A 17,887-nucleotide genomic window follows, 5' to 3' on the forward strand; every position below is an offset into this window, starting at 1 on the left:
TTCCTTTGCGAATCAAATATATACATTCTCTTCCACTGTGTTTCAGGAAATAAAATCTTCATCTGTCCAATTTTTAATACCTTCGAGAAACCTTAAAAAAAAGTCCAAGGCAATGTTGGCGAATATCAGAATGAGGATCAATTACTTCCTTTCATTCACGACAGGTTTTCTACCTTTGGGTGACTCATACAGAGAGAAAATTTTAGAGTCGTTTTATTACTGATGGTTCATTTTTAAAAAGCAAATGCAGTGAACATAAGAGGCCCTCTCATGAAAGGATTCCAAAAGACACCTTATCTTTTGTAAAACGTATGTCTGTCTGTTTTTTAAATTGTTTTTTAGAGACAGAGTCTCACAATGTTGCCCAGGCTGATTTGGAACTCCTAGTCTCAAGCAATCCTCCTGTCTCAGCCTCCCAAAGTGCTGGGAGTGTAGGTGTGAGCCATCATGCCTGGCCTTGTTTTTTAACTTTTTATTTTGGAAAATTTTATACATCTTCAAAAGTACGTGGAATAATTTAATGAATTCTGATGTTCTTGTCACTCAGCTTCAATAATTATCAAGTCAGGAACAGTCTTGCTTTGTTTATCTTCTGTTCCCTTTTAATCTCTTTGCCCCAAATTATTTTGAAACAAATCCCGGTCAACATATTTTATCTGTAATTACTTTTATATATCCCTCTAAAGAGTAGAAACTCCTTTAAAATATAGCCACAGTACCATTGCATACCAAAAAATGAATACTAATTTATTAATATAATCCAATAGTCATCAATGATCATTTATCTGATTGTTTTTCTTTTTAATATTTTTCTCTTCGTCATAAGGAAAAACAGTACAGTAAAGAACTTTTACAATGTAAACACCAGTGTAACTACTATCCAGGTAAAGTTCTCAGGCATTTCCAACACTCCAGTGCCCTCCTTTGGGCTCCTTCTCAAATTGATATTTCCCCAGAGGTAGCCACTGTCCAGACGTCTGTCATCATCAGAAGTCAGAGTAGTGGTTTTGGATTTCATATACATAGACTCATCTAGGATATACTCTTTTGTGTCTAGCTTCTTTCACTCAACGTTATTGCTGATGAGATTAATTCGTGTTATTGCATTGAGTGAATATGCTGCAGTACTACATCTGTTCTACCATGATGGACGCTTGAATTATTTTCACTTTGAGGCTAGTATGAATAACACTGCTATTAACATGGTGTATGTGTCTTTTCGGGGAGCATAATCATTCATTTCTGTTGTGAAAATTACTGGTTTACCCAGTAATCCCATGATTGGGTATATACCCTAATGAATATAAATTGTTCTGCCATAAAGGTACATGCATGCCTGTGTTCATTGCAGCACTATTCACAATAGCAAAGACATAGAATCAACCTCAATATCCATCAGTTGGAGACTGGATAAAGAAAATGTGGTACATATAGCTGGGCGCCATGGCTCATGCCTGTAATCCCAGCAGTTTGGGAGGCTAAGGCGGGTGGATCACGAGGTCAGGAGATGGAGACCATCCTGGCTAACACAGTGAAACCCTGTCTCTACTAAAAATACAAAAAATTAACTGGGCGTGGTGGCGGGCATCTGTAGTCCCAGTTACTTGGGAGGCTGAGGAAGGAGAATGGCATGAACCCGGGAGGCAAAGCTTGCAGTGAGCTGAGATTGGGCCACTGCACTCCAGCCTGGGGGACAGAGCGAGACTCCATCTCAAAAAAAAAAAAAAAAAAAAAAAATGTGGTACATATACTGTGGAATACTATGCAGCCATAAAAAAGTATGAGATCATGTCCTTTGCAGGAACATGGATGAAACTGGAGGCCATTAGCATAAGCAAACCAATGCAGGAACAGAAAATCAAATACTCCATGTCCTCACGTGTAAGTGGGAGCTAAACACTGAGTACATCTGAACACAAAGAAGTGACCAACAGACAGCGGGGCCTGCTTGAGGGTGGAGGGTAGGAAGAGGGTGAGGATGGAAAAACTACCTATTGTGTACTGTGCTTGTTACCCGGGTGATGAAATCATTTGTACACCAAACACCTGTGACACAATTTACCTGTATAGCAAACCTTTACATGTACCACAACCTAAAATTAAAAAAATTACTGACAACTATATGTGCATAAAATTAAACCACTGTTAAATCCATTAGAGGCTAGATGCGATAGCTCACACCTGTAATCCCAGCACTTTGGGAGGCAGAGGCAGGTGGATCACTTGAAGTCTGGAGTTCGAGACCAGCATGGTCGACATGGTGAAACTCCATCTCTACTAAAAATACAAGAATTAGCCAGGTGTGGTGGCATAAACCTGAGGTGCCAGCTACTCAGGAGGCTGAGACACAAGAATCACTTGAACCCGGGAGGCGGAGGCTGCAGTGAGCCGACCACTGCCCTGCAGCCTGGGTGTCAGAGTGAGACTCTGTCTCAAAAAAAAAAAAAAAAAAAAAAATTATTAGAACAAATAATAAAATTATCAAGTTCATAATTAATAAAAAAGTTACTAGGGTAGGCATATGTTTAGATTTAGTAGACACCAATAAGCGACGTAGGAGAATACTAGTTGCTCCACATCTCACTAACACTTGACATTGTCAGTCCTTCCTGACAACCTGATGAGTATAGTGGTATCTCATTTTGTTTTTAATTTGTATTTCCCTGATAACTAATGATTTTCAGCATTTTAAATATGTTTATTGACTTTTGGATACCCTCATTTGTGAAGTGTGTATTGTAAGATTTTGGCAGTCTTTTTAGTAAGCTTTCAGTCTTTTTTTTTTTTTTTACTGATTCATGGAAGTTTTTAATGTATCCTGAAGATGAGCTCTTAGTTGGATATGTGTATTGCAGATATCTTCTCCCCATCTGTGGTTTGCTTTTTCCAATCGCTTATGACCGAACAGAAATTCTTAATTTTAATTGTCTTGATGTCTGGTAAAGTAAGCCTCTAACTTTGTTGCTGTTCTTCAGCTTTGATTTGGTGATTCTAAATCATTTACTTTTCCATATAAATTTGTTTAATTTTTTAAAAAAACTTTTACGTTCAGAGGTACATGTGCAGGTTTGTTACGTAGGTAAACTTATGCCATGGGGATTGGTTGTACAGATTATTTCATCACCCAGGTGTTAAACCTAGTACTAATTTTTCATTTTTTCCAATCCCCTCCCTCCTCCCACCCTCCATCGGGCCACTGCACTCCAGCCTGGGGGACAGAGCGAGACTCCGTCTCAAAAAAAAAAAAAAAGAAAATGTGGTACATATACTGTGGAATACTATACAGCCTCAAGTAGGCCTCAGTGTCTGTTGTTCCCCTCTATGTGTCCAGATATTCTCATCACTTAGCTCCCACTTGCAGATCAGAACATTCGGTGTTTGGTTTTCTGTTTCTGCTTTAGTTTGCTAAGGATAATGGCCTCCAGCTCTATCTGTGTCCCTGCAAAGGACATGATCTCGTTCCTTTTTATGGTTGCATAGTATTCAATGGTGTACATGTACCACATTTTCTTTATTCAGTCTATCATTGATGGACATTTCAGTTGATTCCATGTCTTTGTCTTTGCTATTGTGAATAGTGCTGCAATGAATATACGCGTGCATGTATCTTTAAAATAGAACGATTTATAGTTCTTTGGGTATATACCCAGTAGTGGGATTCTTGGGTTGAATGGTATATTAGTTTGTTTTCATGCTGCTGATAAAGATATACCCGAGACTGAGACTGGGTAATTTATAAAGGAAAGAGGTTTAATTAACTCACAGTTTCACATGGCTGGGGAGGCCTCACAATCGTGGCAGAAGGCAAGGGAGGAGCAAAGTCATGCCTTGCGTGGCAGCAAGCAAAGAGAGAATGAGAGCCAGGTGAAAGGGGAAATGCCTTATAAAACGATCAGATCTCATGAGGCTTACTCACCACCATCCCCCCCCCATGATTCAGTTGTCTCCCACTGGGTCCCTCCCACAACACTTGGGAATTATGGGAGCTGCAATAATGGTGAGATTTGGATGGGGACACAGCCAAACCATATCAAGTAGTATTTCTGCCTCTAGGTCTTTCAGGAATCACCATAGTGTCTTGCACAATGGTTGAGCTAATTTACACTCCCACCAACAGTGTAAGAGTGTTCCTTTTTCTCCACAACCTTGCCAGCATCTGTTGTTTTTTGACTTTTTAATAATAAACATTCCGACTGTTGTGAGATGGTATCTTATGGTGGTTTTGATTTGCCTTTTTTTTTTTTGAGTCGGAGGGAGTCTCGCTCTGTCACCCAGGCTGAAGTGCAGTGGCGCCATCTCGGCTCACTGCAGCCTCTGCCTCTCAGGTTCCAGTGATTCTCCTGCCTTGGCCTCCCACATAGCTGGGATTACAGGCACGCCTGGCTACTTTTTGTATTTTTAGTAGAGACAGGGTTTCACCACGTTAGCCAGGCTGGTCTCGAACTCCTGACCTCAGGTGATCCACCTGCCGCAGACTCCCAAAGTGCTAGGATTACAGGCGTGAGCCACTGCACCCAGCCATATTCTTTTAAAGATAAAAAACTCAGTGAGTTTGCTTTTATTCTTCCAGTTTGTATTCTGGACTATAGGATTTAAAAGTTTATTTCATCCTTTTTCCTATGCACAGAGTCCTGGGTCCCAGCAAACACTGATCTAGTTGACTGATTGCTTTCTCACATACTACGACCCAGCAGCCTTGCTGGGTATATAAGAATATGATTACTGAAAGCAGATTAAGATTTTTCTTTTGGCCACCTTTTGGGATCAGTTTTTAAGGCTATTTCACAATAGGGATATACTGTCAGATTACTATGTTGTAAAGTCTCTTGGACTAGTTCTGCTCTGGTGTTATGTTACCAACTGGATTTGCTTTTAGGGACATTTAAGTCACTTTCTTTTGACTTTAAGGGTTGCATTATTAACATTCAATATTATTGTGAATAACTTTTACATGGTTCCAAAATGAAATCTACAAAACAAGATGTATAAAAGGGAACTTCATTTGCATCCTTGTTTCTTCTTCCCTGTTCCCCTCCCTCACCTTATAGGTATCAATTTTGAAAAAAATGTTATAGATTATCCTACCATTGTTTTTTCAATATCAGCAAATACTTAGTCTTCTTTTTTAAAACAAAAAAAAAATAGGTTTTTCACTATGATTTATTTCACTTGCCCCATTTTTTGTATATCTTCTGGTATTTAGAAAGGTTTGTCTTTGGGTTCTAATGCTTACCTTTAGATGCAGCCTTCATATAGCACTCCCACTCCCCTCGTTTGGTCTTTGTCTGTTGGTTCCAAATATGAGCAGTATTGAAATGAGCTGGGAGCCTCTTCCTCCCACTCCACAGCACCAGTTTCGAACTAATGAGCTTCGTACTCTTTGGGAACATTTCTGTATCTCCAAAATGAATGCATTTTGTATAGAGACACATGCATGGTCCACAATTGATTAGGATGCGGTAAGTTAACTTAGGATCACTTGAAATAAGTTTAAGAAAAAAAAAGTGGGCTGGGTGTGGTGGCTCATGCCTGTAATCCCAGCACTTTGGGAGGCCGAGGAGGGCGGATCACTTGAGGTCAGGAGTTCGAGACCAGCCTGGTCAGTGTAGTGAAACTCCATCTCTATTAAAAGTACAATTAATTAGCCAGGCGTGGTGGCGCCTGCCTGTAATCCCAGCTGCTTGGGAGGCTGAGGCAGGAGAATGACTGGAACCCAGGAGGCGGAGGTTGCAGTGAGCCAAGGTTGCGCCATTGCACTCCAGTCTGGGCAACAGAACAAGACTCTGTCTTAAAAAGAAACAACAAAAAAACCAAGGACCAGGTGAACCACGTTAGATCGAGCTCTTCTAACAGCGAGTGATGTGCAGCCCGAGAGGACAACCGCCCGCCCCGAGTGGGTTGTCACGTGCCCGATGCACCCGGTGCTGTGGGGGAGGCAGATGGTTCTTCAAGGAGGGAAAATGGTTTCCTTGGGCTGTTGCTATGTTTTTTTCCCCCCACTTAAATGATAAGATGGTATGTGAAGTCAAAAGGGCCGGGTTAGGTACCATGAATAATTAATTGCCACAGCTCTCAGAAACCTAATTTTAGCCAAGAATCAGAAGCAGATGTGGCAACAGTAGGCCCTGGTTTCAGCTTCCTTCATTTTTCAAATGGCAAAGTGGCTAATATGTAAGCAGGGAAAGGGAAAAGGAGGGAAAAGTCGCAGTACGCAGCACTTGATTGAGACGTGTCTGTTCCTGAAAGACAGAATTCTGTGTCATCCCTTCCTTCACTGACTCGGAATTGCGGAACACCTGCCATGTGTGTAAGGTGGATATGATATGTATAGTAGGGTAGGGTAGCAGCCCGTACTGTTATGCCCAAATAGTGCTATGGGATGAGAAAAACTAACATGTATTTTGAGGCAGATTGTGGGGATGACAGATGCTACAAAAGTATGCTGTTTGATCTAGGTTCATGGGTGTGAGCGCTGGTTAGGGATTCCTCACAAGGGAATTGACCTTCCCATTTCTTTTTTCATGTTGGTTTAAGTAACCTATTAAATGGGATAAGCAGACTCTTGTTAACTGTAGAATTTAGGTAGGTACTGAGTAGATGAAAAAGAAAATGGTAGCAGAAGCTTAATGTTAAATAGAGTCCAGGATGTCACATACACTGTCTTTCTCTAACACACACACAGTGCACCAGGAGAAAAATGAATGTGTGTACCCTTTAACTCAGTAATGCTACCTCTAGCATTTTATCCCAAGAATATATCTGGCCTTGCCTGCAAAAATGTATGTACAAGGTGTCCATTAGGCATATGTGTGTGTATACACACACATTCAGACACATGTAAGTGTGCACCTTCTCTTTCCCATAGACACACACATACTCTCACTTTGCATATATTCTGTATTTATAGTCAGATATTGAATACGTTGTTTCATGCCTTTTTGTAGTGACCATATAGTATTTGCATAATAAAAAATCAATAAAATGATTTTTATTTAAGAAGGTAATTACAACTAGCTTTTCCTTTTAGTGCAATTTATAGAGATCTGGATTTTGTACTATTTTGGATTTGGAAACAGAAAATTTATATTCTTTTATTCTTTAAATTGGTATTGATTTGCTTTCATTTTTGGCTTACAACAAAATCAGATGATTACAAGGAGGGAATGGCTGACTCTTAGGGAGGCATTCCTGAGGTTCTCGGATTAATGAGTGAGTTTGTGAAGTCTGACTCAGTGAAGAGACCCTTTGATCTACTCTAGAAACTATATTGATTTTCTGTGTTGAACATTTGTAACAAGTTGTGCATTTTAAAAATGATCTAACTGGTAACGGTAGAAGATTATTTTAAAAATGAATAATAACTGTCTTTCTTTGGCCATGTTTTTGTAGTTGTCAGATTGTTTCTATCTTTTTTTTTTTTGAGACAGAGTCTCACTCTTAATATGGCTGACTTGGCATTTATGTTTCCTCTGCCTGGAACATTCTCCCAGCCTGGAGTGCAATGGCGCTATCTTGGCTCAGTGCAACCTCCACCTCCCGGGTTCACACAATTCTCCCTCCCTCGGGCTCCCGAGTAGCTGGGATTATAGACACCCGCCACCATTTGCTGCTAACTTTTGTATTTTTAGTAGAGATGGGGTTTTGCCATGTTGGCTAGGCCGGTCTCCAACTCCTGACCTCAGGTAATCCGCCTGCCTCAGCCTCCCAAAGTGCTGGGATTACAGGCGTGAGCCACTGCGCCTGGCCTGTTTCTACCATCTTTATATTTATTGTGTCAACTCTTTAACAACCACAGTTAAAAAGTGTACTAAGGCAGTGTCTATTCTAATTTGACTTTTTGTTTGCCTTAATTTGAAGAATCAGAGGCAAATTCTATCCTGGCAGATAGAGCTGTAAACCACCTTGCCTCTTTACCTTCTTTATTAGGGTAATTTAATCTGCTTGATGACCTTAACTTCTTTTATCCAATTAGGAGGATTATATGGTAATCATGATATGTCAAATGCTTTTAAAATAAAATTTTACAATGAAAATAACTTTATTGTGTGTGTGTGTGTGTGTGTTTTTTTTTTTAACAGAAATCATAGCCCACTAATGAGTTTTGGAGCCAGCTTTGTCAGTTTTTTGGTAAGTTGTTATCTTAAGACCTATTGGCATGAAAGAAACAATTATATAAAGTAATGTCTGTTAGTGGCTACCAGTTATATAGATATACTATTGTAGAAAGTCTTTTAGAGTCTAAAACTGAAGTAAAGTTTTTGCCTATTACCCAATGCCTATGAAATAATCTGTCTTCCCTCATTTTAAAAATAAAATGCTTACGTCTTATTTATAGGGTATTATATTTTAACCAAAGGCCTTTTTAGAATAAAAATGTAATGGAAAGATCTTCAATAATTAAAATTGCATTCGAGGTAGAAAAAATGGTCTGGGTTTAGGTAATAAAGGTTTGCTCTAAAATTATTGAGTAAATGTGGACTAGAGGACAAGTTAAATGAGCAGAGCTAAAATTTGTCAGTTAGTATTACATTTCCAAATATGAGTATTTGGGAATTGAGGAAGTAGGTTGCAGTTAGGTTTTAAAGTACATTGGGCAATGTGGAAAATGGGATACTTCCATTTTCCAGAAACAGTAATAGCATCACACAAATTATTTTCAAACACGTAATTTTTAAAAAAGACTATTAAAGAATTGTGTAACAGCAAGAAGAAAAAAGTCATGATAGAGACTGAAAAAGAGAAAGCATTTAGATCCAAGATTTAGAAAGATGTCAGCAAATGGGCGTGTCACAGCCTGGCAGTGCTCTACCACAGGTACCACGCCAGCTTCCAGTGAGAAGTTTTTATTCAAGGTATTTATTTCCTCTTATTGCCAGTTAATGCAACAAAAATGTTAAGGGCTATTGTTTGAAAGAATACATTATTCCCAACCCTAAGGAACATGGTACTGGGTGGCGGTTGTAACATTAGAACCCAAGTGATTATAAGGGCTGCAAATGAGATATAACCAAAGGGTCTTGGCTGAGTCTGGTGGTGGAGGAGGAGGAGGAGAAGCAAGGCCACAGCAGGGCTGAGATTTCAGCAGCTTGAGAGGAGGGTTGGGAAGAAGAGTGTGGCAGGGAGGCCTGGACCGAGGTTTGGCTAGAATGGAAAAGTAGGTTAGAGCCATACTGAGGAAGCCCGAAAGGCCAAGATGGAGCTGGTAGAATTTAATAGGAAATGAGGAGCTGGAGACAATAGGTTCATCAGGTCCTTCAAAGAACCAGGTATCCCGCAGCAAGTCTGTCTCTGCCCCTGTAAGCCCATTCATCTCAGAAACCTCAGTTCTACTGTGTAAAAGTCACAGGTGTTCAGCAGAGATTCAGTAGATTTCCCCTACCCCGTTAAATGTGGCCTGAAAAAGTCCACTAGGATCAGGTGCCTGGAAACAAGCTGTCATGGAATTTTTAAACATAGACAATATAAAATGAATTCCTTGTAAGTGAACCTACTGGAATTGCAGTCCCTGGAAAGACTGAAGATTTTCTAAGAGTACCTACAAGCTGTTGTTTCATTAGCATTTCTGTGCAATTCTTGGCGGAGCCAGGGATCCATATGTGGGTAGAATGAACTTTTGAATTAGACACCATTGTAAAAACTGAATTGAGCAGACCAATCAGAAATTATAGAGAACTTTTGTTACCATGTTTAATAACCGCAACAACAAAAATTGTAGAAGAGGAATGGCAAGGACATTTATTACCGTATTTTTTTCGTGATGATGTGATAGAGGTATAATCTTATTTCATGTTGAGATTATAGTTTCTTTAAATGAATAGATTATGCCATAACATTGTGATTCTTTTGCTTGCAATAAATAACTTAAGTGTTTTTTTATTTGGAGTTTTCTTATAATAAATTGGCTTAAATTTTCCGATATTCATTCATTCATTCATTCATTCATTCATTCATTCATTCATTCTTGGAAGAATGCCATGATGACATTTGAGGAAGAAAAAATGCAGCTGGCATGTGATGACTTAAAAACCACAGAAAAACTGTGTGAAAGTGAAGAGGCTGGAGTAATTGAAACAATCAAGAATAAAATTAAGAAGAATGTAAGTACTGCGGCTTTAGGTTGTGGACTGTGTGCTCCTTATTTAGAATATCACTTTTGTTCATTTAGAACAAAAGCCGTTTGCTTGGTTTTAGTGTTTAGAATATGACTGAAAAACCACAATGTTTCTTTTTTTTTTTTTTTTTTATTGAGACGGAGTCTCGCTCTGTCACCCAGGCTGGAGTGCAGTGGCTGGATCTCAGCTCACTGCAAGCTCCGCCTCCCGGGTTCACGCCATTCTCCTGCCTCAGCCTCCCGAGTAGCTGGGACTACAGGCGCCCGCCACCTCGCCCGGCTAGTTTTTTGTATTTTTAGTAGAGACGGGGTTTCACCATATTAGCCAGGATGGTCTCGATCTCCTGACCTCGTGATCCACCCGTCTCAGCCTCCCAAAGTGCTGGGATTACAGGCTTGAGCCACCGCGCCCGGCCAAAACCACAATGTTTCTTACGGTTTTTGGTCATATAAAATGTATCTCTTACAAAAACAGAAGCTGCTTTCAGTCCTCCAGAGCCATTCAGTGTATGTTCTTTTGATATCTTAGAATCATCTTCTTCCATAATGGGCTGTGTGGCAAGGGCTGTTTTAATGAGGTTTTCCTATATGTAATTCAAGTAGGATACGATGACAGTTGATGAATAATAGAATTGCATTTTGGTATAATTCTGGAATTCAGCTGATTACCTAATTTTCCCCAGGCCTCACCAGCCTTTGGTTACAAATAGTCATAATACCATCAGAATCCAGTTTTCCTGATTTTCCCCTCACCATTCCAGTACAAAAGTGCTAGGCTATGGAGAGGCATCCTCCTAACCCTGATGTTACTTGGAGTGCCCAAGGGTCTTGCATACATCACTGACAGATCAGTCTGTTGGATATAGTTGTCAGAAGCCACCTGTCTTCTGCTCCTGCATGCCCGTGCCCTGCCTGTGAAGCATCACAGGACACTGCTTCACCTTGCTCTTGTTTATGGTGTCCACCATGAGAAAGCCACTGATGGGCCAAGGGTCCCACCTCCTGATGCTCCAGAGGGCCAGAGTTTTCCTAGCTTCCTCTCTCTCCAGCCTGACACATCCTGCACAGCAGATGTTGTTACAAATGAGGAAACAGAAGCATCTTGACATTTTCCCAAGTGAATAGAATAGTGAGTGCTGGGGCTAGATTTGGAACAACAATGACCACGATGGATTATGCTAAAATCTAGAAAAAGGGAAGTAGATCATTCTGGTGTGTCTGCTGTGTATACTGTTGACATATTTGCAAAAATCCTGTTATTTCTTCTGTCATTGTGATAGCATATAAAGGTATTTAACTTATTTTATTCAAGTTCATTTTGTACTAAGAGTGCAGCATGTTCTATGCTGGAGTGTTCTATTCTTCATTTTAGAAACATTATGATAAAGACCCATGTTTTAAAATGTCTAATCAATGACCAAGTGCTGTTGACTCTTTTTCTTAAATATCTCTTGAATTCATTGACTGCTCTCCATCCTCACTGCCATCTCTGTAGGTCAGACACTATCCCACCTGTCTAAGACACATGGGTATTTCTGTCTCCAGTCTCACGGTTCTTTAATGTAGGGGTCCCCAACCTCTGGGCCATGGACCTGTACTGGTCTGTGGCCTGTTAGGAACCAGACCACAGGGCAGGAGGTGAGCTGAAGGGCGAGTGAGCGTTGCCACCTGAACTTTGCCTGCTGTCAGATCAACAGCATCATTAGGAGCATGAACTGTCTATGCAAGGGATCTAGGGTGCACACTGTTTATGAGAATCTAACTAATGCCTGATGATCTGGGGTGGAACAGTTTCATCCTGAAACCATTAACTTATCTCCTCCCAACCCCCTAACCCAGTCCATGGAAAAATTGTCTTCCATGCAGCTGGTCCCTGCTGCCAAAAAGGTTGGGGACTGCTGCTCTAATTCATTGTCCATAATATAGTCACTAAAATGCAAATTTCTTGCTTGCTTGGTTTTCAGTGGCCCCCCTCACCAGCCATTGCCATTATAATAAAGTACAGACTCCTTAATGTGGCTGACTTGGCATTTATGTTTCCTCTGCCTGGAACATTCTCCTCCCTTGTTTCCTGGTTCCTACTCCTCTTTAGCTCTTTCTAGGAGTCCTTTTCCCCAAGGACTCTTGCTTGAGGCCCCCTGCCCTGTTAAGTGTGTCTCCTACAGGTTCCGTAGTTCCCTGTCTTTACCCTTCAGAGAGCTTTCCACAGTACACAGTAATATGGTCTGTTTTCCTCAGTAGAATGAAAGCTTACATGTCTGCCATCAGTATCCAGTACCAGGTCTGGCACCTGTGTTAATAATTAACATTTGTAATGAGTCCTTGCAATTTAAAAAGCATTTTCACATTCAGTATCTCATTAGCCCTCCCAACAATCCTGCACAATAGATGCTATTACAAACGAGGAAACAGAAGCATCTTGACATTTTCCCAAGTGAATAGAATAGTGAGTGCTGGGGCTAGATTTGGAACAACAGTGACCACGATGGATTATGCTAAAATCTAGAAAAAAAGGGAAACAGATCATTCTGGTGTGTCTGCTGTGTATACTGTTGACATATTTGCAAAAATCCTGTTATTTCTTCTGTCATTGTGATAGCATATGAAAGCTATTTAACTTATTCAAGTTTACTTTGTACTAAGAATGCAGAGTGTTCTATTCTGGAGTGTTCTGTTCTTCATTTTAGAAACATTATGGTAAAGACAATATTTCATAAAAAGTGACTTGACTTTTTGCATATTTGTATTTATAGGAAATATTTCAAGTACTGTTTGTGATTTATTCAAAGCTCATTTTTAATTCCGGAATACTTTCTCCTTAATGGAAATGTAGTCAGTTTCTGATCTTTACATCTCAGTTGCGTGCACGAAAAGAATGTCCCTAATGTTATCCTACCTGAAGACAGGTGGCTGCAAAGTTGACTTTTCAGGTTATCTACTTAAGGAATATATTGTACTTTTAAAGATTTTTATTTTGAATAAGAAAGACTTTACATTTTTTTTTTTAAAAAAGGTGAAACTCCAAAGATTTTTGTTGCTTTTCATATTCCCCATGAATTCAGTTTGTATCACTTAGAATATTTTTGTCTTTAAGTTACAGGGCTCAAGCAAACAAAACAAAGTTAGACTAACAGGAATTTGGAGCGTCCAGGCTCATAGGATAAATTTGTTCTTGGCTTTGAGTGCCAGGTCTCACAATTCCTATGTAAAATTATTTTGTACAATAACCTAATACTGTTTGGGGGGACTAACGTTGTTGTGTATGATTTATCAGTGTGGACTTTCTTTCTGCCAAACAGGTTGATGTCCGAAAATCCGCCCCCTCTATGGTTGATCGGCTTCAGAGGCAGATAATCATAGCTGACTGTCAGGTTTACCTGGCTGTGCTTTCATTTGTAAAACAAGAATTGTCAGGTATGCTGAAGCTTTTTTTTTTTAATGATTTTCACTATTCAGTGCACACAATTAGTAATACGCTTTTTAAAAAATGCCTTGTGCTTCAGTCTTTGAAAACGTGGTGCCTCTTTGGAGCATGATACTGATTTATTACTGGGGAAATTGAAACCACAAGTGTTCAATGTGTGTTTAGTGGAGCAGTTTTTGTGCCAGAGTCTGTCTCATCCTCTTGTCTCAAGGGAATTCTGTCATACTTACAGCAATTGCTAGTGCCTTTTATATGTATGTAGATGTATAATACTTTTTCTTTGTGGGAATCAGGTTGTGATCATAACCTTTAAAGTGAAATGTAACTGGCTTAAATTTACGGTTTTCAGGAAGTTGTTAGTAAGGCCTGAGTGCCTTCAATGGTTTCACGTATATTAGGAGATCATTAAACGATTAAAGATCGTTAAAGATTTGCTAATATAGTGGAATTACCTGCATTTTAACAAACTTTAGTGAGGGATATAAACTAATTTCTTAATGAGTCTGTCCAAGACAAACGTTTTCTAGGGTTAGCTTTAATTTGTTGAGTGAAATAGATTCAAGTGAGCCCCTAAAGCTTGTCCTATGACTGAGTCTAAAATGGACCTAATTATTTTAATTTTGTGGTTATGGTGGTCTCTGATATTGACAGCAGAAACTTGCCATTTTGGTAGATAGAATTTACTTGAAAAAACCGAAAATTCTAAAAGGAAATCAGTTCAAATTTACTGTCAGAAAGATATTTTCTCCTAAACCTTAAATGAAGGATATATTTCTTTTAAATTATAACATACTCTTTTCTTTCTAGCCTATCAGAAGCCAGTTTTCCCCCCTTTTTCTTATTTCTCTTGCTGTTTCCGTCTTTGTCTCTGTCTCGTACCAGGGATGCTTTGCTTCTATTTGGCTGAAGTCAAAAGTGGAATTTAACTTTTATTTTGACCTCTGAAATTTGGACTTCTAAATATTGATCTTTCTTTTAAAATATGTTCTATGATGTACATTCACTGTTTGCTTTGGTTAAATAAGTCTTTTTCTCCTTAACCATCTTCTCAGGACTCTTCTAATAATACCTTACTTATATGGTCAAGAACTCATAGCTCATGTGAATTTTCTATAATGCAGTAATGTCAAATCCCCCATTTGGAGTGCACTGCTGACTCAGATACAAAAGAGTACCGGAGCTTATCTGGACCTCACTGGTCAAGACAAGAGCTCTGTGATTTTGTACTCCCTTTTCCTGACACTCAAAGACTCTCATAAGGAGCTAATTTTAACCATTAAGAAAATATCTGGCCAGGTGCCTTGGCTTACACCTGTAATCCCAGTACATTAGGAGGCTGAGGCAGGCGGATCACTCAAATCAGGAGTTCGAGACCAGCCTGGCCAACATGGTGAAACCCCATCTCCAATAAAATACAAAAATTGGCTGGGTGTGGTGGCAGGCACCTGTAATCCCAGCTACTTGGGAGGCTGAGGCAGGAGAATCACTTGAACATGGTGGGGGTTGCAGTGACTTGAGATTACTCCACTGCGCTCCAGCCTGGGTGACAGAGCAAGACTTAAAAAAAAAAAGAAAAGGAAAGAAAAGAAAATACCTGTTGAGAGAGGAGGATAAAGCAAATGTAATAAAAGTGTGAGAGTGTATCAGAACTTTTTTTTTTTTGAAATGGAGTCTCGCACTGTTGCCTGGGCTGGAGTGCAGTGGCACGATCTCGGTTCACTGCAACCTCTGCCTCCCAGGTTCAAGCAATTCTCCTGCCTCAGCCTCTGGAGTAGCTGGGATTACAGGTGCCTGCCACCACACCCGGCTAATTTTTTGTATTTTCAGTAGAGATGGGGTTTCACTATGTTGGTCAGCCTGGTCTTGAACTCTGACCTCGTGATCTGCCCGCCTCGGCCTCCCAAAGTGCTGGGATTACAGGAATGAGCTGCCGCGTCCAGCCAGAGCTTTTTAAATGAGTATATCTGTCTTTCATTTGTTCAATCATTGATCCATTCAACAAATAATTATAGAGCGCGTGCTGTGTGCTAAGCACTTAGATAAGCAAACACAGACCTAGTCCCTGCCCTCATGAAGCTGAGAATTATCAGATAATAGTATTTATATTTAAGATTATTATGATTGTAAAATTACTAAATATTAGTATGGAAAATTTTGGAAAGATAGAAAGCAAGTCATCATCTCCAATTTCAACACTTAGAGAAAATCTCTTTTTATGAATAATAATCTGCTTTATATTTCTTTATCTTTTTTACAAAATTGAATCTATAGTATTTTATATCTTATTTTCTCTTTTTCAATTATACTTTGGATATTTTCCCTATGACTCAGTTTCAGAACATAATTTTAAATAATAGTGAGTTAGTTTGTCATATGAATATGCCCTAATGCATTTAATCAATTCCTCATGGACATTTAGATTGGTGTGCATTTTTGGGGGGTATTAGTGAGGTTGAACGTGCTTTTGTATTTTATCCATAAACTGTATTTCTTTCACAAATTATCTTCACAGCCTTTGCCTGTTCTAATAGTTTGATATTATTGTTACTTAATCCTATTTATCATAGTATTTGACAGCATTCTTGGGTCTTCCTGAAGTCCTATGATTTATTGAATATGATATTGACGTTGAAGTGAAATTCTCATAGGCATGAAAGCCTCGGGTTGTCATAAACTTATGTAGTGGTTATTGCTCTGTGAATAGCTCAGTATTTGTTTCAAACAAAGACAACCAACAGTGTGCTCTGTTTGCCTTTCAGACACCCAGTGGGTTATTAAGCTACAAATAATTTGTTTACTTCATTGTTGGGATCCACATTTCTTAGAAAACATTTTACATGGATAATTTTCTTGGGGGAAAAAAAAGAACTCACAAAGCTCCTTGCTGGAGATGTTTGTTATGGGTGGCCCTCCCCACCCCTGGAGCAGGGCAGCACTGAGGGGCCAGGGGCACACACACAGGCCAGAGCTCTGGTAGAGATGAGCCAATGTGAACTTTTTAATGGTTCATGCTTTTTTTTAAAAAAAAAAAGACAGCTTCTCGCTCTGTCATGCAGGCTGGAGTGCAGTGGCACAATCTCGGCTCACTGCACATCCTCTGCCTCCCAAGTTCAAGCAATTCTTGTACCTCAGCCTCCCAAGTAGCTAGGATTACAGGTGCATGCCACCACTCCTGGCTAATTTTTTGTATTTTTAGTAGAGACAGGGTTTCACCATATTGCCAGGCTGGTCTCGAACTCCTGCTCTTAAGTGATCCACCCACCTTGGCCTCCCAAAGTGCTGGGATTGCAGGCGTGAGCCACCATGCTCAGTCAGTGCTTCTTACGTTTAAAAGAGCTTGTGTTTGGCCGGGCGCGGTGGCTCAAGCCTGTAATCCCAGCACTTTGGGAGGTCGAAACGGGCGGATCAGGAGGTCAGGAGATCGAGACCATCCTGGCTAACACGGTGAAACCTCGTCTCTACTAAAAATACAAAAAACTAGCCAGGCGAGGTGGCGGCGCCTGTAGTCCCAGCTACTCGGGAGGCTGAAGCAGGAGAATGGCGTGAACCCGGGAGGCGGAGCTTGCAGTGAGCTGAGATCCGGCCACTGCACTCCAGCCTGGGTGACAGAGCGAGACTGCGTCTCAAAAAAAAAAAAAAAAAAAAAAAAAGAGCTTGTGTTTATCTCGTTTAAACTTCCTTATAATGAATTACTCCATCATCTCTTTAATTTCCCATACTCTTTTATATCTTTTAAATTCACTCTATTATCCAAGGGTCTTTTATTGCAGCAAGAATATATTACTTTTGTGATAAGAAGAAATTATTTTTAAAACATATTTTATGGCACTTGCCACCTTGTTTTATTTTAAGTTTCCTTTATTTCCTTTTGGATTTGAAGAGAGGGCCCATGTCTTTCTCACCTTTGTATTCTTGGCAACATATATACTCCAGTTTTCCTTAGATGAGATTGTTTTCCTTCTTTGACAGGTGAGACAGATATGGTTGAATGATTTATGCAGCTTGTTGGTGATAACAGAACCAGGGCCTGAACCATGGTTTTCTCATTTCCTAACTGAAATCCTGGTGCTGTCCATGCGCTCCCATCTTAGTTTGGCTGCTTGTGCTACCACCTTCCAAGTGACCCAGAAACCTGGGTTTCTTGGGGCCTTCTCCCTCAGATGCTCCCTGTGCCCTGGGCTAGAATAGTAGCCACACTGCCTCTTGCTCCCCTCTGGGCCACACTCTCTGTTGCTGCCAAAGCATCTTTCCAGAACTGCGTAAACCCATGCTTTAAACACTTAGCTGGCCTGCCTCACCTGCAAGGCAAGGTCTGAATTTCTTTTGTGCAGAGCATATAATACTCTTTCTCA

The 17,887-nt window shown here is 40.0% G+C and overlaps 1 protein-coding gene across 1 annotated transcript in view; it reads left to right on the top strand.

Annotated features, from left to right (window-relative positions):
• Positions 1-17,887, top strand: part of TTC39C (tetratricopeptide repeat domain 39C) — a 120,811-nt gene that overhangs the window by 42,368 nt on the left and 60,556 nt on the right. Inside the window, exons 2-4 of the mRNA XM_010383223.2 lie at positions 8,079-8,127; positions 9,969-10,097; positions 13,411-13,525. Coding sequence (XP_010381525.1) covers positions 8,079-8,127; positions 9,969-10,097; positions 13,411-13,525 — 293 coding nt within the window. The remainder of the gene's footprint in view (positions 1-8,078; positions 8,128-9,968; positions 10,098-13,410; positions 13,526-17,887) is intronic.

This window comes from Rhinopithecus roxellana, chromosome 21 (assembly GCF_007565055.1).
Source record: "Rhinopithecus roxellana isolate Shanxi Qingling chromosome 21, ASM756505v1, whole genome shotgun sequence".
Classification (NCBI taxonomy): domain Eukaryota; kingdom Metazoa; phylum Chordata; class Mammalia; order Primates; family Cercopithecidae; genus Rhinopithecus; species Rhinopithecus roxellana.